The sequence below is a fragment of the Solea senegalensis genome, linkage group LG5 (assembly GCF_019176455.1).
Source record: "Solea senegalensis isolate Sse05_10M linkage group LG5, IFAPA_SoseM_1, whole genome shotgun sequence".
NCBI classification, from domain to species: domain Eukaryota; kingdom Metazoa; phylum Chordata; class Actinopteri; order Pleuronectiformes; family Soleidae; genus Solea; species Solea senegalensis.
In genome coordinates this window covers 8,756,665-8,779,136 of record NC_058025.1, presented here as the reverse complement: position 1 = coordinate 8,779,136, position 22,472 = coordinate 8,756,665, and the positions used below count along the sequence as shown (strand labels likewise).

The following is a 22,472-nucleotide window of genomic DNA, read 5'->3' as shown; positions in this document are numbered from 1 at the left end:
GGGATCAGGAGGAGACAACAGTGAGCCGACCGCATGCTGCATGAATCAAAAAAGAAAGTGAAGCGAGAGGGCGGTGCAGAGGCCATATGGAGAAGTGATGGAGGAGTGGGGGGGGGGCTGTATGAGCTGTGTCATCACCAGAATGCAGATGTATCGTGGAGATCCCACAGACGTCACATTACACACTGATAAAATATGACTATCACCTGTGTGATGAAACAAATTGTTGCTCGGGGACCTTTGCTGTTGTAACCAGATATTGTGACGCACAGCATGCTGTCTCAGTTGAGCATGTACACTAATGTCACTTTCCTGTCGGGCTCCCCGTCTTCTCTATCAGGTGGTCCTGTCCAGCACGGTGAGTGTGGACGGCCACGTCCTGGCGGTGTCCGACAACATGTTCGTCCACAACAACTCCAAACACGGCCGGAGAGCCCGCAGACTGGAGCCGGGAGAGTCTGTGGAGAATTCGATGGAATATGGTAAGAAAAGTGAAGCTATGTCACCATATCGCACCCCATTTATTTTAAAATCAGTCCTAATATCCAACTATACTCACTGTGATCTACTGTATGTGATATGCGTGTATTATCCAAAAGTATATACTACAAAATGTACCACCTTAAATCAATTTAAAATGTTCACCCCTGAGTTAAAAAGTTAAATTCAGAGATACTTTTACTTTACTTGAGTGTTTACTGTACATCCCATGGTGTTTTTTTAATAATTGCTGTCCATTAAATATTCGATCATATGACATATTTTAGACTGCTATTAACAACTGTATGTGAAGTATTTCAAAAATAACTCCATGGCCATTTACAACATGAATATATTACATACTAATGATCCATAATACCCACAACTGTATGCAAAACTTGCATATTTAAACTATTATGTAAGGAACGGGACAATGCATATTGAAAACATTAAAATGTAAATATGCCTGAGGCGAATTTCTGCCAGTAGGTTGATGTTACAAGGGATAAAAATGAAAATACTACTCACATAAATACAAAAGTTACTTGTTAGAGACCTGTTTCTAATTCTTTACTTCCATGTTTTTATTTTTACATAAGTCGGTTTCGAGAATAATGGACTCCTTATGAATGGAGGATAATGTAGTCATTAAAAAAATGCTTTGATAATTTGCACATGGCTTTGAAAAAGTGTCCTCCTGAGACACAAACACACACACAGAGTCTCTTTATCTTTTCTTTCTTCACTCGTTGTGATTCCTATATTTAAAAACCCTGTGTGAGTAAATCTTGCTTTGCTCCGCTGTTTAGCGACGCCGTGTATCAAAGCCATCAGTCCCAGTGAGGGCTGGACCACCGGCGGGGCCATGGTCATCGTCATCGGGGAGAACTTCTTTGACGGGCTGCAGGTGGTGTTTGGCAGCATGCTGGTGTGGAGTGAGGTGGGAATTGTCTTCAGAACTTTCTCACCAACAGTATACTGACTGAACCCATATTGTTAAATATAGCACATGTACATACTTGTTTCTTTATTTAGATGATGCACGAGTAGTCCATATGAATTCATCTTTCCACAGTATCACGTTAGCCCAGATATTCACACGGCATGTGGAGGAATCATCAGTTTTTTGCTTTTTCCTCTTGTGTATCCTCAGTTGATCACACCGCACGCCATCCGTGTCCAAACACCTCCCCGACACATCCCCGGAGTCGTGGAGGTCACACTCTCGTACAAATCCAAACAGTTCTGCAAAGGAGCTCCCGGACGCTTCATCTACACAGGTATTACAACATTTACACTGTGCCTATTTTATTGGCAGGATGAGGAATTATAGTAAATATGAGACTCTGATGAACTGAGACTGAGTTCTGACACTGTACATTTCTTTTCTTTTTTTAAGCCCTTAACGAGCCAACTATAGACTACGGCTTCCAGCGTCTTCAGAAGGTCATTCCTCGACATCCTGGTGACCCAGAAAAACTAGCCAAGGTGGGGTGACTTGTACAATAAGGATTTTAACCATCCTTGTGATTGTTTTTTTTCAGAGCTTTGTCCACTACTATCAATGACAATGCTATCATTTTTTTTTCAGGAGATCCTCTTAAAAAGAGCTGCAGATCTTGTAGAAGCGCTGTACGGAAACCCACACAGTAATCAGGTAAACAGAATCAAACATTCAGCGACATGACATTTAATTGTCACAGACCAAAACAATGTTTTCTACAATCTTTTAACTTCAAATATCCAATTTTTTTGAGCTGGTAGAGATAAACTCAGTCTAAAGCAAGAAAGTGTGGAACATGGGCAGAGCGGCCTCTCCCGATTGTATTATTAGGACAGTTTTCTAAAGTGTTACATTGATACCTCATTTTTGAGTAGGGATGGATTTGAAAAAGCTTCACAGTTTCAATATCTGAGGATCTTTTTTCTCAGCTGCCAGGGTTTGGCACTCACAATCCCGTTAGATAAACATTATGCAAACACAGTAAGCAAACACTGTAATGTGCCGGTAGTCTGTGGCAGCCAAATGATTTTGGCAGCAGACTCTCACATCATGCTCAGATGTTGGATTTAATGACAAGCACCAGCATGACTTGAAAGCCTGTCATCGGTGTCATAGTTAATGGGCTAATTGGGTATAGTGTGATTTACACGTTCTCTTCTTTTACTGGCAGGCCACAGATACAGCGTGCGCGTTATAACCGATATCCTCCAGCAGCCAGACCAATCTGTGTTTGTGGTTCCACTGAACCCTTGTTGACTGGATCATTTGATTCCCCTGTAGGACATGCTGCTGAAGCGCGCGGCTGACATCGCCGAGGCCCTCTACAGTGTTCCTCGTCCTCACAGTCAACTGCAGGCGCTGCCAAGTTCACCGGCCCACGGCAGTGTCATGGGTCTGGGCTCCTACCCCTCTCAGTTAGGTGTGAGCATTGGGGAGCCAGGACAGAGCAGCCAAGGTGAGCAGGAAGAGCCAGGAGCTAATTGCTGCTTCTGTTGTTGCCACCAATGAAGCTCACGTCTAATTTGACATTTTCTTTGCCACGACAGGTTATATTCGAAACTCCAGCAGTTTGTCTCCGAGGGGTTACCCATCAGCCTCCACTCCCCAGCAGACTGGTTATGGGGGCAGTGGCGGGATGACTGGAGGCTATGGGACAGTTCCCATGACCAGCTTAGGAGTTCCTGGTTCTCCTGGTTTCAGCAGTGCTTCACCCACAGGCTCTCCATATAGTAAGATCTCATGTTTTCTTTGATGGACAATAAATGTGTGTCATGTTACCGTGTTCTGCAGATTCTGTTGAGATGTTGAGATGTGAGACTGTCTCTCTCTGTTCCACAGTAATGCCCTCCAGCCCTACTATACCAGGAAGCTCCAGCTCCTCGTCTTCTCTCTTGCCTTTCTCCTCCTTCCCGTCTGCTGCTAAACAGAAGAGTGCTTTTGCTCCTGTCCTCAGGCCCCAGGGCTCCCCCTCCCCTGCCTGTCCTGCCTCAGGGGGGAACAGCTTCAGAGGTAGCCACCCAACTCACTATCTGACCCCCCTGTCTGAACTCACCAATGCAGTCTAACTCCTCCATACTAACTCCTCGAAAAGCTTTGACTGAACGAGACAGAGAACACCTGCTGGATGTACATTAATGCAAGACCTGGTTGATTAGAATCATAGATTTTGTATATTTTTTTCTCTCCAGCGATGACGGGCCTGGTTGTTCCCATGATGTAGCAAAGCACCCACCCCAATCTACCCCAGACCACTGCTTCACTTAGCCCCTCCTTTTGGCACTGAGTGGACAGGGAGAAAGGAAAAATTGATCCCTAGTGACTATGTATAACCTCCCTCCTGAGCCCCCCCACCCCCAAAACAGCCATTTCTTAGTCCCCTTTTCATTCACGTGGATGAACGGGACGGGGTAAAATGAAAATGTCCAAAGACCAGCCATCTTCTCCAGAGGCAGAGGAGATTACTCCGGCCACAGCTTCAGACAGACTGCGTTCCTTAGCGATACTGCTCCACACTGGGACGTGCGCTGCGGAAAGAGTGCGGAAAGAAGGGAGAACAGGTTCCTACTTTCACCTCAAGCTTCTAAAGCATCTGTATAAACCTCTGGCCTGCAATCACACGCAGTATTTGATTCTTCCAACACCTGCCCAAGCGTTGGCCAGAGACGTGTGTCACGAGAGGCACTGTTGGATGACGGACGGAAAGCTCTGATGTAATGTTTGCATCTCCGCTGTGTTGTCTGTGTGTGGACACCTCCGATGGCATGTGTGTGTGTGTGTGCACTGTCTGTGAAGTTAGCGAGAGGCTTTTTTTCTAGTAGACTTTTTGAAGACAATTTACATTCCAGAGAAATAGACCCTTTATTTTTTGTTCTGATCTTTACAAGGGAGAACTCTTTGTCCCGAGGGTTATTACTAAAGGAATTCATATATTGATTTATTTAAGAACAAGCAATTTAACTTATTATAGTTAGTTTAGGGTATAATATAAATGTGGTTTTATAAAGTGGTCCTTTTTCCAGCTGTCACTGAAATAAAGTTGTCTCAGCAATTGCTATTTACTTTACTAAATGATCAGAGGGAAATGATTTTTGTTAGTGAAATCGATTCTCACAGGTTCTTTCATCACAAAATCCTGATTTCAAATCCACGCTAAAGTAAGGTTATTGACCTCGTGTAAAGGTGAAATTGTTAGTTAGCCTTATCCTTTTTTTGCTTTCACTTATGACGCATGCTTTGTCACACCAATGCCCTGATATTATTTCATTCCATGTTGCAAACTTCAATGTAAATGGCTACACCTTGACGATTTACAGTGTCATTTTTAAATGTCTCAGCCAGTATCTAAGTCTGTAGTCACTATGCAGTAAACAGCAAATGAGCGCACAAGTGCTCAGTAGTAAACAACAGGGTGTGTGTGTGTGTGTGTGTGTGTGTGTTAGGTGTTCAGTAACCCTCATCATGCTATCGTTACCCATTGATTTCTTTTTTTGACATTATCACCATACAAACCTCATTCTCAGGACATGAAAAACAAAGAAACACAAAGAGTAGGTGACATTTGCAAAATGTTTGTTTTTGTTTATAGTCTGGTTTTATTCTATTTATTTAAGAAAAATATTAGCAATTTAATATTATGTTTTTGAAGCCATCTTTATTTGAAACACTACAGAAAATGGTGCAAATGTGATTTGAATATCTCAAGTTGTAATTATATTTTGTGCTCCAAATAAAACAATTGAGAAAAAAAAACCCTGCTGATTTACTGTAAGTGTAAACATTCTTTCACATGTGCATTTTTATTCAGCGTATTTCCTGGCGTCTGCACGTTCTGCTGGATCTATTTTCAACTGTGCTCATCACCCGTGTGCTCGCACAGTTTGCTACATTTTTTTCCTGTATACATGGCTGATGAGCCGCAGCATCTTAATTGTGATGAAAGCGTTAAAGACTGAGTGGAGCATGTCAAGATAAACACCACTACGCCGCACCTTCCCAACACACACACACATATGCACATGCACACACACACACCTCTGTACTCCTCTACTCTCCAATAAGCCTGCTTTTCTCTGAGGACCAAGCCTCTAGGGGCCCAAGTGAGAACCACATGAGTCTTCTTCCAACGTGGTCTCCTCCTCTCTCTCCTCCTCACTGTCTCTTTCTCACTCTTAAAACACACACACACACACACACGAGCCTCACTAGTGCCTTGTTTTTCAGTCTTTGTTTGTTGCTGCTTTATCCTCTTCTTTTTTTCTCCCTCTCTCTCTCTCCTCTCCTTTGCTCTCTCGAAGTGGCCTTTCTCTGCTAATGTAATTAGCACTGGTAAAGGAGGGCAGTTAATTACCCACTCTATTTTGATCGGGTAATTAATGTTATGCCAGGAAACAGCAACTGTTTCATTAACGTGGCGCTCAAAGCGGCGAGCAGGCCGGGTATAAGTGCCCGGTGGCTGTTCTGTTTGTCTTTGTGTGTGGACTGATATGATGATACACGCATGGACCAACAGTGATCAACAACTCCTCTCAGTGACAGTGAGAGACACAAGGACTTCAAACATCTGTGGTTTGACCTCAATAGTCTCAATAGTATCTCCGTTTTTCCGCCTGTGCTGTCTTTGTCACCATCGAGTAGCACATGACAAAAAGAAAAGAAAAGGGGAAAAAAAAAAAGTCCAGGCTGTTGCCTTTTCCTTCTCATCCCTCCCTCCCTCCCTCCTTTGCTCTCTCTTTTGATAAGCTGTTAATTTGACAAGTTAGAGTCAGCTTTGTTGCTGGCACCTCAGCATTCATCTTGCTACAGTGCTCCTTCTGCCCAGCGGTGCAGGAGCCATATGCTCCTCTTCCACATGACTGTTCTGTTGTTGCTGCTGCTGTTGCTGCGGTGGATGCAGCATCACCGTTTACCGTCGCCTGATCACAGTTTAGATAAAGACAGGAGGAGACGCCACCTGCTACTATGCCGTTCCACGCCATCACTTCAAAAGAGCATCTTAGCTGCTGGGCAAACGGGAGCAAAAAACCTTGTCATTTTTCATTATTGATACGACTAGAACGCTGATGAGCCTTCGTGTCGAAGTTACAATGTTGTCCTCGGCACAATGGATTGAACATAAACCACAAAACACACCCTTCCCCTCTCACCTCTCAGGGGATGTGTTTGTGTTTATATACCCAATTAGCCCTCTGGCCACAGCATGGACATGCATTAGGCTGACATTAGCCCCGGGTGGATGTAACATATGCGCATGTGTGTAAAATACAGTGCATCCCTTCCTCATTTGGAGCATAATTTCAGGGGTGTGTATGCCTTATTAGGCAGACGGAGGCCGAGCTTGATGGGGCCACTGTTTTGTCACATAGATTGGTAGAATGGTGTCCACACACTCAGCCAGTGTCCTTTGCCTTTGGCCCGTCAGTAAAACCATGTATTGTTGCCCATTAGACCACTGGACCTGGACTCTCCTCTTTTTTTTTCAAAATAAATCCCCACCCCTTCTGCCATTCCCCTGGGTGTCAGTAGAGTGGGGTGGCAGATGGGACAGACACAGAGCTGCCCCATGAGACCACCCCTCCCCAAAACACACACACATATACACACACATGTAAACACACATTCACATATAGGTGCACACATGTGCTCAGACATGCATGCATGCACAAATGCATAAGCAGCGACACACACACACAGAGCGATGGAGAGAGAGGCACAGCAGCAGCAACACATAGCTCTCCCCTGCCCCCAAACACAAACCTCATCAGTCAGCCTGCTGCTTTTGTCCCAACTGCAGGATTATATGTTCTGTGAACACAGAGTGATGTCTCTGTCCCTGCCTCTCAATCTGTGCTTTGTGTACCTGTGTGTGTGTGTGAGAGAGTGACAAACTGCACACTAGCACCTTTAGCACAGAGGTGGAATTTCAACTGGATTGATGACGACAACAACATCACCAAGGAAGTTGTACTAGTTTTACTACTTCTATTTGATAATATAAGTACATCACAGTCATATCAATAGCCAAAGACGCAGTACATAAATTCAAAGTGTTTCTGATCTCATATTGAATCGTAATCATCAATTTTAAAACGCTAGCTACATAACAGTAATATCAAAAGCTGAAGATGCAGAAAAAAGATCAAATTGTTTCTGATCTTGATTGAAAACTTGAAAAACTGACACGTTTTGCGATGTTAAATATATAAGTAGTGTAGATTTACACACCATAATAATATTAACACATTACAGTAAAATCAATAGATGAAGAAGCATAGATAGATAGATAGATAAAGCATGGTTAAATTCAGTGTTTCTCATTTTTATTTAGAATAACATTAAACAAACATTGTTTTGGTATTGATATCACATTATTAATCAGTAAATTCTGGAGTGATCGGTGTGTTTCAGTTATGTGGTTTTAAATTCATACTTTTAAATTTCATTTCACTTACTCTTCTTCACATGGATTCACTTTATTTATTTCAATAATAATGCTAGACCTTTGAGTTTTATACCATACAGTATATATATGTATGTATATAAGTCATATCTATATATATATATATATACATACATAGTGAGAAAGAGAGAGATGCACACACACATATATACATAAGGTTGTATTTCTTTTCCTTTGGGTGCAGCATTGACAATTAGCCAGATTAAAGAAGCGGGGATGTAATTTGGGCCAAACACGCGCATTGGCTGTGTGTGCGCGCGCCTGTGTGAGGTGAGAAGGCCCCACACTGGTGATTAATTACAGCCAGGCCATGTGACAGAGGTGGGAGCTCTCCCACTGCTGTCTGCCGCAGACACACGGGGAAATACAGCCGGGCTAATTGACCCGGCTTCTGTAAGGCCATCCATCAACCGTGGCCCGAGTGGCCCCGCAAGAAACACATTATTCCGAGGTAAGTTAGTTAACCAACTAGCGCTTCAGCATTCATTAATGCTATTAGCTCTTCTCCTGGCTCTTCCTTCAAAAAAAGTCACCGCGTCGTGAGTCGTGTGCTTCAAACCAGAGAGAGAGAGTTAGTACACAAAGTTCATACAACAACAATTCACCTGACAGCTTTTAGTTTGTGTTTATCTGTCGTTTTGACTGATATTTTCATAAATTCCACCGCGTTTGGCCTCGTAGTACTGAAGCTAACTTAAGCTAACCGAACCTAATTGAAGTAGGCCTACAAGCCGTCCACTAAAGTTATGGTTAGTTTAGTTTTATTTACTTATTTATTTTACACAACACAAAAGCACCGAAACAACAACAACAGCATCACACATTGTGCAGGAGAGATTCAGAAAGTGATTTTAAAATAAAGGCAACATAAATCAAAAAAATAAACCTATAGCAGTTAAAATAATGTAAATGTAATGAGGGTGTTTATAATGTAAACATGTGAGTGGGGACATGTTGAATATTACACACATTGTTACATACATTTATATACACAAAAAAGAAGAAAAGGAAGTCATTAAAAACAAACAACTCCCACTGAATTAACATCCTTCAGTAGATGTTTTAGAAATCTGTCTTTTGAAATTCTTAAAGGATGTAGACTTGATAACAATTTGGATTTAATTGTTTCATATCTGAGCCACTTTATACCTAATGGAGAAATGTGTCTTGTATTATACTTGTGAAAGTCAGAGTTTGGGTGGAAAAAATGTATTTGCAAAGAAATCTGAGCCGGTTGATATAAAGGATATAAAGTCCCATGTTTTATATTTATTCATGTTAAATATTGAAATAATTTTGATAATTAATTTTTGGTTGGGATAAGTACCTCCCCAAATTATATTACATTATGTAAGATAAGTTTGAAGCTTGAAACCTATCTTACATATAGTAAAGAGACAATAGTCCCTTCTAATGAATCAAACCTTGAAATGTACAGACATTTGCAAGCATCCAAACTGTAGATGATTAGGTTCATTTAGATTTTATGACTCATACAATATATTTTACTTTTTTTTTTTAATTTGTTTTATAGTCCAATTCCTTCTCAAACTGGCGAAGAGAAAACTTTTCTTTTTTAGTTTAGTTTTTCACAATCAGTCACCTTTTCATCTTAACACTGAAGCCTCTAAGATGGCATCTATGAGTTTAAACATAGATTTGCTTCTGTAAACAACATATTAGATTTGTGAGCTTAAATGTATTGACAGACAAAAATAATATCCAGGTCAAACTGAAGAGCCATTAAAAGTGTGTTTTTATCTGCGTTTCCCAGTTAGTGCAGTTGACTGCAGTTTCTGTCTTAAACAGCAGAGTGCGCAGTGACACCCATGTAATTGTAATTACTCACAGGAATACAGTGACCTACTTTTTAAAGTGAACACCTTTTTGTGCCCAAACATCTTCTGAAAATATGTGTTTCATGACTTGAAAGTTCTGTTGAGTTTAAGAATGTGTGAATTCAAATTTTTTTAATTTTTTTTTTTTTATTATTTCTCCTTTGACTCCTATTGTAAACCTCAGTTTCTCTGACGACTATTTTGAGTGAGATTTCTCTGTGTAGATGGTTCACATACATATTTAGCCAGTGTGGGGGTGGATAGGGTCAAAGGTTAGCCACCACAGGAAGTAAACAAAACACTGCGGTGTCGTTTGCGTTCATTTTTTAAGAACAACACATTAAACATTTGAAATGAATCGAGACAATTGACATTAAATTAGTTTTTATCAATGTACCAAATATAATTTTGTCTAACTCGTGGACTGCTATAAGTTGACGCATAAAATTGCCTCACGACTCGCCTTACAGCTTGTGTGGTAACAGTCAGTCCTGCCTGTTTTAGATTTCACTTCACTCTTTCGTCCCCCCGCTGCAGCCTTAACAGACCAGACAGGTACTGTGGAGTCCAGATCAGCTGTCAAAGCTGTGGCTCGGTGTATTTTTCTTTTTACTAAACAAGATGGAGAGGTCTCGGCTCTTCACACCTGGTCAGGGTCCACATGTGCTTTCACTCACTTCCCCACAAGAAAAATCCCTCCAGATAACTCACAATAGAAGGGGGGGAGAAGACATATGGAGACGTGTAGGGAACCGTGGTGGATGTTTTGATGTGAGCAGGGGAAATGATTTCTCATCCCCACAAGGTAACTAGTCATATACTTAAAGTCTCTCCCCAAATATCTCGCCCCCCGTGAGTGTTTCTGGGGTCCAGAATAATTGCAGCTGGGTCACATCCAGTTGTCACAGTTGACCTTTTGCCAATGATGAAGTTATAGTGTGTGTGTGTGTGTGTGTGTGCGTGCGTGTGCGCGCGCGCGCAGTGTTACAACTGAATAATTATTTTTGTTAAATTGCAGAGAAACACTTCACTCCAGCTCTTGTGTATGGGACAGCCCAATAGCGCCACCTACCTATGAAAGAGATATTTTTTTTTAAATAATTTTCCTTTCCCTTCATCATCAGTGATCATGTGAAGTGTCTCTTCGGTGGAGGCATTTCTCTTCTCATGGTTGGCTGATGGCAGCTTCATTTGTCTTTAGATAAACCAACACTTCACAGACGTCTGGACCCCACCGTGATTCCGTCTCACACGCACACCCGGTGTTGTTGTAGTAGCAACACTGTGACAAACAACCGCCTTTTAATGTCTTGCTGTCTGTCCTCTGTATAGCAGCATGCATAAATATGTAGGACAAAATCTAATCAAATAAATCCGTTCATTAGTAGAGCTGCTGGTATTTCTGCTTTTGCATTAATTACATAGTCATTACCATATCAATTAGAGAAATCAGAGATCATGTAATTAAGGTTTAACCAAAAGCACCTGCTGCCTCTGAGCTGTGTGTGTGTTTGTGCGCTTCACTCCTAATCTAATCTCCGTCCTTTGACAGGCCGCCCCCCCCCATCAATCCCGAGCTGACGGAATTCAGCTTCTTTTTTGTGCGCGCATGTTCTGTTTTTGTTTAGACGAGTGGGTGGCAGCAGTGGTGGCGGTTGTATTTGGTAGAGGGGGTGTGATGCGAAATGTTGTCATGGCAATCAAATTGATTGGCAGGGACGCCTGGTTAGAGGGGAAGAATAGGAGACAGGTGGGCGGAGGCGGGGCTACACAGCTAAAGGAACAGATTGGGGACAAAGTGAGGACTCGCTGGGTGTCAGGAGGGGAGACACTGTCTGCGTGGCTCCAGTTTCACCTTGTAAAAGATAACCAGTAATTACACTTAACGGTCCACTGAGGGTATTCTGTACGCTGAGGTTTCTGGTATTGAAAAAGGGCCCCGACAATTATTCAATAACAATAAATCACAAGATATTTTCTTCCATGTCAGTATAATAAAAGCTGAATACTCATTGATATCAAGTGCAAACACACTTTGAGACATAATATGTAATTGCTTTGAAGGATTTTCCTCTTTGTTTATATCTATTTGATGTTTTCTGTCCATAAAATATGTTTAAAGCTACGATTAACTGGTTTCTACAACTTTCCTCTGTAGAAAAAGCAAATCTTTAATTCTGTGACATTTATCATGATAATCTTGGTTATATCACCCAGCTCTAATAGTGATTTATTATTTTATGCACTGTGTAAACACACTCTGGGAAGAAACACATAATTTGAGATTTAATGTTGTGACCCAGTGTTAGTTTTTACCTGCCCAAAAAGACATTAAAAACCAGAATTCTTTAACTTGCTTTCTTCTTGCACATAATCTTCTGACATTTTATTGCTGAAATTAATTGATTTGAAACCTCTTTTTATGATATATGGCTGTGGCTTTATCGCTCAGCCCCAGTGTGTAACAATATCAGTCGATGTTTATTTCTTTGTCTTTAATGTAACTGATACCTCATTCCCACTGGTCAAAAAAACTGTTTAATCTGTGATTTAAACACGTTTAATTGGCGCTCACTCCCAGCTCAAATAACTCCGCAAAGAAGGCAGGTTTTTATTGGCATCAGTAGGAACACAAGACGTGTTTTCGGTGATACGCCATTTCCAGCGCATCATCCTTTGGCACTTAGGATTAATGCACTCAATATAATTTTTTTCATCAATTTAATCTTTTAAAAGACATTTGTGAACATCATGCTTTTGAGGTTTTGGAAATGACATTTTCTGGAGCAAAAGATTAATCGTTAGACAGCGGGAATAGTGTTGATCATCTTTCTCTAGCGGCTTGACCCTTGTTTAAAATTCCCAGGTATAATTTATTGTGAAATAGACCCAGGGTGAATTAAGTACATCTGAAATTTGCAACGTTGCCAATTTTTTCCTGTTCCACCAGTTTTGACAGACATGATGGCTGTGAACGCAGGAGACATGGAGACATGATGGCCGTGAACGCAGAAGGAAAAAGCTGTAAAAGGGCAGGGTGAGGAAAAGATGGATTGAACTGAGGGGAACAATTCCTCTAATGAAGGAGTTTGGAATTATATGTAAGAAAAATACACAGAGGAAAAGAGAGAGGACAGAAGAGGAGATGAGGAATGAAAGGAGGGAGGAGCGAGAGGAAGGGAATGGGGCTCAGGGGGATGGACAACAACCTCCGGCCTCTTCCCCCTCCCCTGCACTTCCTGCTCCATTTCCTGTCTTGTCTTGAGTCTCAGTTTTTGCACCTTTCACCCCTGAGCACATCTGGCTTGTTTTCTCAAATGAAATCATACCTGCGCTTACATAAATACCCTAAATTCCATACACTCTTGATTATATCCGCACCATGTAAAAGAAGGAACGTTATTATCTAAAGCACAATTTATTTTCATCATTCCATGGATTCATTTTTTTATTGTCATTTAATCAAACTTGATTCTTCTTACCTTCAAAGTACATTAACAGCCTTTAGCAAGAACAGTCTGAAAAACATTTGGTGTGTTTACACTGTAGTAGTGTATGTTAAGTTCAAGTTGTCATGTTTAAATGTATGTAAGATGAACAGATAAAGAGAAAGCAGTCAGAAAGTGAGGACCTTTTCAACAGCCAATAAGTTCTCCACAGCGTCGATACATCTCCCCTATCATAGGTTAATGATTATAAAACCATACGGATCCATGAACAAATCATTACCAAAATCTCATAAATGTACCTAGAATTTATCTAAATCTTTGTGCCGTCCTCAGTATGGTTGCTCTATATAATTTAAGAAGACGGTTGTCCCACGTCCACAGGTTTACTGATGTTGCAAAGAAACTTGTGAAGCTGAAATGTTCAAGGCATAAATCTGTGAAATCCGTGCTATGCTACTGTGGTGGCACATTCTTAATTATATGCAGGTTCAGATGACATAAAACGGTATATACATATCCATGATGCTATACAGCTCAGAAACGACCTCGGAAAACGTTGAACCACAAATAGTGCACATAATTTACGATGAACAAATGTGTTCTTAAAGTGATCACAACGTAAGGAAAAAGCATATGTATCAGCCATGAAATACTAAATGAAGTATGAAATAGCTATGGAATACTGATTGTAATAATTTTTTGATTTATGTTGCTTCCAAATGGACAAATTGCAGTCTAGAATGAAAGTGCACTATAAGGCCACTAGATGGCAGAAGAGAGCTGGGTAAAAGCTCCTCAGCTGTTCATGTTCTGTAGCCACAGCTGAAGCTTCCCCTCTTCATCATAAACATGAGCAAGGTATTCTGGGTACTTCAGTACACACTGAGCTGGCATATTTTTTCTCTCTGTGGAACTCGTGAGTTTTTATATGAAGTGACAGATCTTTCTGTAATTGATTAGAAATTTCAAGAGATAAAACGGCGCCACTGTGCTCACATGTGTCTACACCAGTAAACACCAAGCCAGTTGCGTCTGTTCTCTGTAAAACTTTGCCTACATTGCTGAACCTGCACTTGCACTTAGTCTTCACAGATGGCAGCTGCTGCTATTTGAGGCAAAAGATGCATCTGAATGATTTACAACACAAGGGATTTCACTCACTCTGTGCTATTTTTAGAGTTTCACTCAAGAAAATGCTGCATGTTTCACCAGACTCGTCACAATTGTCCTGTGTAGTGAAAAGATTATGTAGGTGGTTATGTAACTGTTACAATCCTAAGAAAAGCCCCTTTTTTTTTTCTACACACTGTGGTGGGGCGTCTCCTTACAGCTGGTGGGACGGTGATATTCACACACTGCGTCTCTGACACTACTCTGAAGTGTTCACACCACGGAGCTGGTGGTGCTGCACCGTCAGTAACACCAGCGTACACAGAGCTTTGTTCTACATATTTCTGTCGGATACGAAGCCAAATCGGCTCGGCTCTATAGGTGAGGTGGCAGTTTGCCTGAGCCGCGGCGCAGTGTGGACACGAGTCCTGCCCCTGGTTTCATATCTGCCATATGGCTTTCCCAATCACTGCTCTCTCGGGTGGTGTATTACCAGCACAGACACACACAGAGTGCGAGAGAGTAATTCAGAACACCGAGCTAATCTTTGATATCCTCACTTGCTAGCCAAGCAAAATGTCCACCAGATGTTGGATTATACTGGGGGTGTACACAGAATAACAATAATACCTGAAACCCCTATATCTGTTATAATCTTTTGAGGACATTAAATGTGTTAACATGCTTATCAAGCAACACTGGTCTTGTCAGTTTCATTGGAAACATTTTATTTTTGTTTTATCGATTACCAATTCGGGGCCAAACAGTTGGTGTAGTGGTTAGCACCCTTGCCTTTGCAGCAAGAAGACCCCTGTTTGTGACCCAGTCAGAACAAGGGCCTTTCTGCAAGGAATGTGCATGTTCTCCCTGTGTGTGCGTGGGTTTTCTCTAGATTTCCGGCTTCCTTCCACAGTCCAGAAACATGTAATATGGGGATAGTGAGTGTGAGAGTGGGTGGTTGTTTGTCTATGTGGCCATGTGATGGACTGGTGAACGGTCCAGGGTGTGACCCCGCCTGTCGCCCTATGTCAGCTGAGATTGGCACAGCTCCCCCACGACCCATGTGGAGGATAAAGCTGTGGAAGATGAATGCATTGATGTATTACCAATTCGTCTTGAATTTAGTTTCTGACTGTTTTTCATTACACAGGATATAAGGAATACACAGGACACATTGTGTACAGGACACATAATGTACACATTACACAGGAATAAAGTCAGGAGTGGTCTCCTGCTGGTGCATCATATATATATATATATATATATATACATATATGTGTGTGTGTGTGTATATATATATATATATATATATATATATATATATATATATATACATACACATATATGTGTATATATATATATGTGTATGTATATGTGTATATATACATATATACATATACATAAAGGCGTCACAATCTTGCCCTCGGAACATTTTTTTACACTGTGTTTAATGACTTATTTCCTAACCTACATATCCTTTTATTTGTGGCCCTTGCTTCATTTACCTCAGTGTGGCCCTCTGGGGGGAAACAATGGTGTAGTTTCAGCTCTGCAGTGGCCTCTGCTGCCAGCATGAAGACAGGATAATAATGGCTTCAGTATCTTTTCATACACATGCAGAATTAAATGTACAACAGTCCCACCTTGAAGAGGCAGCATAAAAGCAACCTGCATTATTTATGACACCACACATGTTTACTGTATGCTTTATTGATCTATGTTTTTACACTGATGTCAATTTATCCTCTTAGTCTTTACTAAATCTGGTTCTTTCAGCTGCCAAATTGTGTATTAAGTATATCTTTTTAATTTAATAGCAAGTTATTACCAACACACTTCATATTACACAATAGACCCCATGTAAATATAATACAGTACCTCTTGTTTGTTGCAGTTTACCCCTTTCCTCAACAGAGGGCACTGTCTGACATATGTTCTTCCGTGTGTCATAGTTCTTGCTTTTACAATTGATCTCCCTGTGATGACCAACCATAATCTGCTTCATGTTTTAATAAGGGCAGTATTATGGTACTTTTAAATCTAAACAGTTGTGTTTATTCACTGTCGAGCAGCCGGGTTGGGTTTTATTCAACCCAGCATCTCAGTTTTGGCTGGAACTGACTGACGGTGCTGCTGAAGTAGCTCTGCTATAAGCTTCGGTGGCTGGTGCAGAGGATGGCTGTGGCCTGTAGAGTACTGTATTTCAGTTTAGACTATGGCCCTCTGCCAGCTAACACACAGGAGACTCGCTGTATTAGAACTGTTGAAGTGGATTCGATACGAGCTGCATACTAAAAACCAGCAGTACAGTTGGTTCGATGTGTGAAAGTCAGTGATGCAGAGCAGTGAGAGTTGCGTTATTAGCTCTCCTGTCACTGTGACTAACTCTGATTTAATAAAGTGTTTGTTTTAGAAGTATTCTCCAGACATGTGTGCTCATGTGGTCTGTCCCCGGTGAGGGTGAGGATTACATAAGTGAAGGAAATAGGAATGTTGTCCCTAGTGTTGCCTTTGGTGAGGATGTAAATTAGTGCAGAGCCAACATTAATGCTGATTTTCCACTGCATGGTCTTGGCATGGTTTATTTGCTCCTCCAGGTATTTTTCATACCTGGAGGAGGCATGAGTGCGACGTCCAACACAAGAATCAAACCGAGCAATGCCGATCTGTAGATCCGTTAAAAAGACTTAAGAATCCTATAAAACTTGTGTTAATCTCCAGCACTTGGCATGGAAGTGTCTAAAATCTCAATATTTCACAGAGGAGTTTGGTGTATTTAGTGACAGCACTGCTGTAAGCCTGCGATCGCGAGCTACATCGCAGACCAGTTCAGTTCAGTGACAGTGTCGGATGGAGTCTCTGCTCCAGTCATGCAGGAAGTACTGAACAAATCTTTGTGTGTGTCGTGAAATCACGGCACTTTTATGCAGCTGTGCTATGATGACTCCGAGTCGAATGGGAAAGTTCTGTCTGAGAACTAGTATGTTCTTCTCACCCGTTAAACCATACTTGACCTCCCTGAGTGTGGCAATTTAAGGCGCTGAAAGCAGCCGCCCGCTTCCACCAAACTGTTTTAGTTTCAAGCCAAGACATCTCCCCGAGTTTGGCTATGCTTGAAAAAAAATTACTTGACTGACTGACTGACTGTGTTGCTTTGCCGAGAGCCTGGAGTTGTTTGGCTTCCATGTGTTGAATATCTGTCTCTTCACTGTAGCGTGTGTGTGTGTGAGTGTGGCACTGTCGGGTCCTCTCCGCTGTTTTCAGAGGAGCAGTGAAGCCGTTAATGTGCTGGCTGTCATACTAAAGACAGTGAAGGCAAGTAGCTCTGTGTTTTTCTCCCTCAGGTCCACACAACCTGTCCCTTTGTTTCCCAGACAGGAGCAGTCTATATTCAGTACACAGGGTGCACTCTGGAAAGAAACAACAAAAACAGGCAAAATAAACCCTTTTTTTACACTATATTCTCACAAAATATACAGGATCATTTATTTGGTATAAAAAAGTGCTTGTTGAAAAAAAACCGTAGGTTTATTGTTTATACAAACAGGCCTAAATAACTTGAAATACTCACCTTGGCAACAGCAGTTTTATGCAAACAGAAGAGAAGACCTTAAAGGTATGTAACATTTAGGGTCTATTGGTAGAAATTGAATGTACTACCTTAAGTATTTTGGTGTACAACTGTTTTCTTGTCCCTTTTTAGAATAACCATTTTGTATCAACTCAATACAAAGGGCTGTCTTTACAACCCTCTTGTACCACCAAATCTACTGCAAACCCAATGGTAAATCTCGCTTGAGCAGGGGTGGCCAATTAGTTTTCCCAGCGGGTCATGTGACAAACAGAAAATATCATTGAGGGCTGGATCAATAGGTTGAGCTCAATTCTCCTCCATGTTTAATTTTATCTCATTGCAGTAAATATGTATCGTTTTCACAAGCTGCAACTGGTAAGAATAAATGTGATCATTAGGCAATTAAACATTAAAGTGGGCTCAGTAAGAACCTATTTTTTATTCAATCGAAATCCCCCAAAAAGATAGTGAACAAAAATGTGAAATTTAGATTTTGCAATACAATGTGATACACAACTTTTCTTCTTTTAGCATGAGCTGACGTCTTAGAGGAGTGTCCTACGTGGTCTATGCAACATTGCTAACACACGTTTGTATGTAAATTGAGGGGAAAATATAAAAGCATGCATGATGTTAACTTATTTACATTTATTTTCGGGTCAGTCAGAAAAAGCCAAGGGGCCAGATATGACCTTGGGGCCGTATCATGCCCAGGTCTGCTCTAGACCTTTTGTGTAAAGCAACAGCCTCCTTTTTGGTATGTGAAATTATGACTGTTTGAGGCATAATCTGCAGTCTCTCCATTAGATGTCACTACTTCTCACACTCTGGACTTGTAAAATTGCTTATAGTTTTGCAGTTATCCTAAACATGGAAAATGTATTGTCTAATGTCAGATTACACAAACATTGCTCTCAAATTAATAAATATAGTATATGGCATCTTCTTTAGATTAGTGAATTGGCTCCAGCTTCTCATGTGACCCTAAGACCAAGCAGTAATGGGTGGATGTTTAATTCAGTATGATCACAAGATAGTCATAGACATGATTTATAGATTTTATAACAAATCATAATAATGGAAAATTATGTATATGTTTATACAGGTTTTCAGATTGTTTGGATAGCCTCTGGTTTACATTGGATTTGCGTATGCAGCAGTAATTTTCAGTCACAACATAATTCACTGATGCATAAAGCAGTTCCAAAAAAGCAACTACCTGCTCACTCTGTTTACTTTCCTCTCGATTTATAACATCAATAAACATTGTCCTGAGGAGTTTATGGTCTTAATTGCTCGTTTCTGGTCTTCTCCAAGAGCACACAATGTCGATTTTTGTAAATGATGTTCCCGTGCGGAGAAGTAAAGTAAAGCACATCACATGTGAGTGGACCGCAGTGTGATTGACAGCTGGTATCCAATTGTTGCAAATCGCGTGTGGAGGATAAAGTTATTGAAAATGGATGGATGGAGTTTCTTAATGGATGATGTCATGACATGTTCACTTACTCTGACTAACCCCTCGAAATGCACTGGTTGCAGAACAGTTGCATTGCGTCTCCGATCCGGCGTCGGAGATGATACGACATTCTAGGGAAGGTGTCTGGTCCGCTCGGTTGTGGAAGGTCAGAGGTACTTCTATATCCGGGGGATGTCGTGGTAGAGCCGCATATATTCAGTAGAATTCAGCACTCGTGGGAGAGGAAGTAGGAGAATAAAACATCTGGTATTTTTCCAGAATAAACCATCCTGTGTTGATCTTAAGTCACTTAAATGTGACATAGAATGCTTGTATTACATATATATGTTAGTTATGGAGGTCTACTTACATATATTAACTTGTTTTCATGATTAAAAACCTCCTAATCGCTGCAAACGAGCCGATCAAAATATCTCCTCACTGACGCTCTCCTCATCCGCGCTGTTTCAGACCAAAACCACACCCCTAGAATGTGGACTGTGTCGTGATTGGTCAGCCAACGAGAGCTTTCCCACTGTCCTGTGATTGGCCAGGTACCTGGAAGTGACGTAATAGATAGGCCAGCTCTCAGATACACAGCTCCCCCTCTGGCATGGTGGATGCTCTGCATCTCAGCAGCTACAACGAGAGTAGTTCTTCTTCTTCTGCGGTTGAATGTACGCAACCGGATGTGCCCGGACTAGTGCCCACACCAGGAGGCGCTACGGTGGTGAGAGGAGTGGTGAGGATTTCTGATGACGACATCAAATTAAGGAAGTGCTGATCCGCTTCGCAGAGCCCAGGAAAACAATACAACACTATTTTCTCAGCAGTGGCTGAACTGTTTGTTCTGAAACTTTAGGGTTTCATAAACGAGGTAATGACGCAGATACAAACACAAACGCAGCGTTAATTGGAGCTTCCGGTCTATGTGGGCTTTAAATACATCACAGAAAGAATCCCAGCAAGCCCAGCGTGCTCCTGTGTCTTCGGTTCAGTCGTTTACGACATTTACAGTGTATTTCCATGGGGGAAGTAAAATCTGCAAACAGTGTATTTTGAGGGTAATCTCACACTGCATGAACTGTCAGACTGTAGGTCTGTCCGTATGTGATGAGGCTGAGACGCCCTTTTCCCCACAGTGTCACATTAAGCTCAGTCTCCGATGGCCTTGCAACGATAAAGTGGTCCCACTGGCTACGGTAAGAGAATAGCTTAACAAGACCAAATTAGTTGGCTAAGCAAAAACCACCTTCTACCAGTGCAGTCAGTCCTGCTGGTGATTCATTTAGGCACAATTCCCTGAAGCTCGATATTGTGATGGATCTCTCGCCACAAAGCTGTCAGGTCATCAGCAATGGCTCGAGCAACTGAAGCATTGTGGACAGAAGGCGATTTATTAGTATAATGCAGCAGAGAGAGAGAGAGAGAGTGAGAGACACACGCACACAGAGAGTAAGCTGATATCAGATTAAGGAAAGTCTGTCCAGCAGAGAGCAGGAGAAAACTGAAAGACTTAAATACAGCAATGTGGACAGAACAGAAAGGAAACGTATGAGGAATTTCTTGAATTTCATTCTTTGGATTTATCCATCTGATCGTCATTTTAAAAGATGTGAAAGTCAGTGTAAAAACAGCACAAGAAACCACAGATTATGGGATGGAGAGGTGACGATATCCTGAGTGTGTGTCTCCTGTCATTTATAATAACTAAGCAATGTGAGTTAGAGTAATACTTTATTAATCGTGTGTGTGTGCGTCTGTGTGTGAATCTACACAGTATCAGTGTGAACTGCACACGTGATGTATAGTGAGCCAAGCAAAGAGAGATGTTACAGGATCTTTTTTGCCTGCGTCAGCAGCATTGCAGGGAGGACAGGGAGGGAGGGGAAGAGAGAGGAGAGGAGAGCAGAGCAGAGGAGAGGGAGAGGGAGAGAGGGAAAAAAAGAGAGAGAGGAGAGCAATACAAGTAAACAGGTGCCAGCTCCATCAGCACCTCCCTTCCTGTGCACCTCTCTTTGCACACTTCCACACATACATTTTGAGTGCTCGACACAAGTAATTCATACGATAATTCTGTATATTTATGACCCTGCCCTTTTCTTTGATTGTATGGAGAACTGCGATGGGTAATGATGATGGTGGGACTGGGAAACCAGAAAAAAACGGTTGGTTTTAATGTTGCTATTGTTGGCGTTACTGTATCACACTTTATGTAAGATCAGGTCAGTTGTAGTGATATGGAATAAGCCTCTCATTGCTCACAACCTCACTCTAATATGCACAAGCACACTGCACCAACATACTTGCAAGGGTACCAATCCTGTCTGCTGCAGCGCCTGAACAGTAAGGAGGGAGGAGGGGGGAGAGGGAAGGAAGGGAGCGAGAGTTAACGAGTAAGAGGCACTGTGTGTGTGTGTGTGTTTTTTTTTCCCCCTCATACATGTTTTACATTTTTATCCTGGTGTGTGTGTGTCTGTGTGTCTGTCTATGTGGGTGATGGCATGATTGGCTGTGGTGGTGGTGATGGGTTCCTGTGCAGCCCAGCGATCCTCCACAGATGGACACACAGCAGGACTGTGAGATACTGAGAAATTAAATACAGGAAAAGGAAACAAAATCAATACAATGTGAGGAGGCAGAGCCGACTTTGATTTAAAGCTGCTCGAGCTGTTCCTCAACTGACTGCCAGTCCATTCCTTTTTAATCTTTGTTAATGGGGAGGGTAGTAGCAGTTTCACAGCATAGTGAAGCCTCTAAGAGAAGGGTAATGTAAAGAAGGGGAAACAACCAGATAAAAAGGAAAACCTGTGTTTTTTTTCACTTATTTTCCTATTTTCTTTTGCACAGAGACAAAGGAGAGACCGTCAAGGAGGGCAATAAATAAAAAAACTGAGCGAAGGAGGTGTTTATGAGCATTTGAAAAAGGACGTCCGTGAGAGCTTTAGAGAGAGAGAGAGAGAGGGAGAGAGCGAGAGAGAGAGTTGCGCTGCAGTAGCATCCCACAGCAGACGGTTGAGGACTGCCGATGTGTGTGTGACTGCACTGCTGAAGAGGAGGAGGAGGAGTAGGAGGCAGAGGGTGAGCACGCTCGCAGACTCT

The 22,472-nt window shown here is 41.7% G+C and overlaps 1 protein-coding gene across 6 annotated transcripts in view; it reads left to right on the top strand.

Annotated features, from left to right (window-relative positions):
- Positions 1 to 3,833, top strand: part of ebf2 (EBF transcription factor 2) — a 31,398-nt gene extending 27,565 nt beyond the window's left edge. For 4 of the 6 annotated variants that reach the window (XM_044027052.1, XM_044027053.1, XM_044027054.1 and 1 more), the window contains 8 exons: positions 341 to 482; positions 1,290 to 1,420; positions 1,634 to 1,760; positions 1,880 to 1,968; positions 2,072 to 2,137; positions 2,765 to 2,939; positions 3,031 to 3,213; positions 3,323 to 3,833. In XM_044027052.1, coding sequence (XP_043882987.1) covers positions 341 to 482; positions 1,290 to 1,420; positions 1,634 to 1,760; positions 1,880 to 1,968; positions 2,072 to 2,137; positions 2,765 to 2,939; positions 3,031 to 3,213; positions 3,323 to 3,549 — 1,140 coding nt within the window. In that variant the 3' untranslated portion in view covers positions 3,550 to 3,833. The remainder of the gene's footprint in view (positions 1 to 340; positions 483 to 1,289; positions 1,421 to 1,633; positions 1,761 to 1,879; positions 1,969 to 2,071; positions 2,138 to 2,764; positions 2,940 to 3,030; positions 3,214 to 3,322) is intronic. The other 2 variants (XM_044027056.1, XM_044027055.1) reach the window with 1 other exon arrangement.
- Positions 3,834 to 22,472: the final 18,639 nt, after the last annotated feature.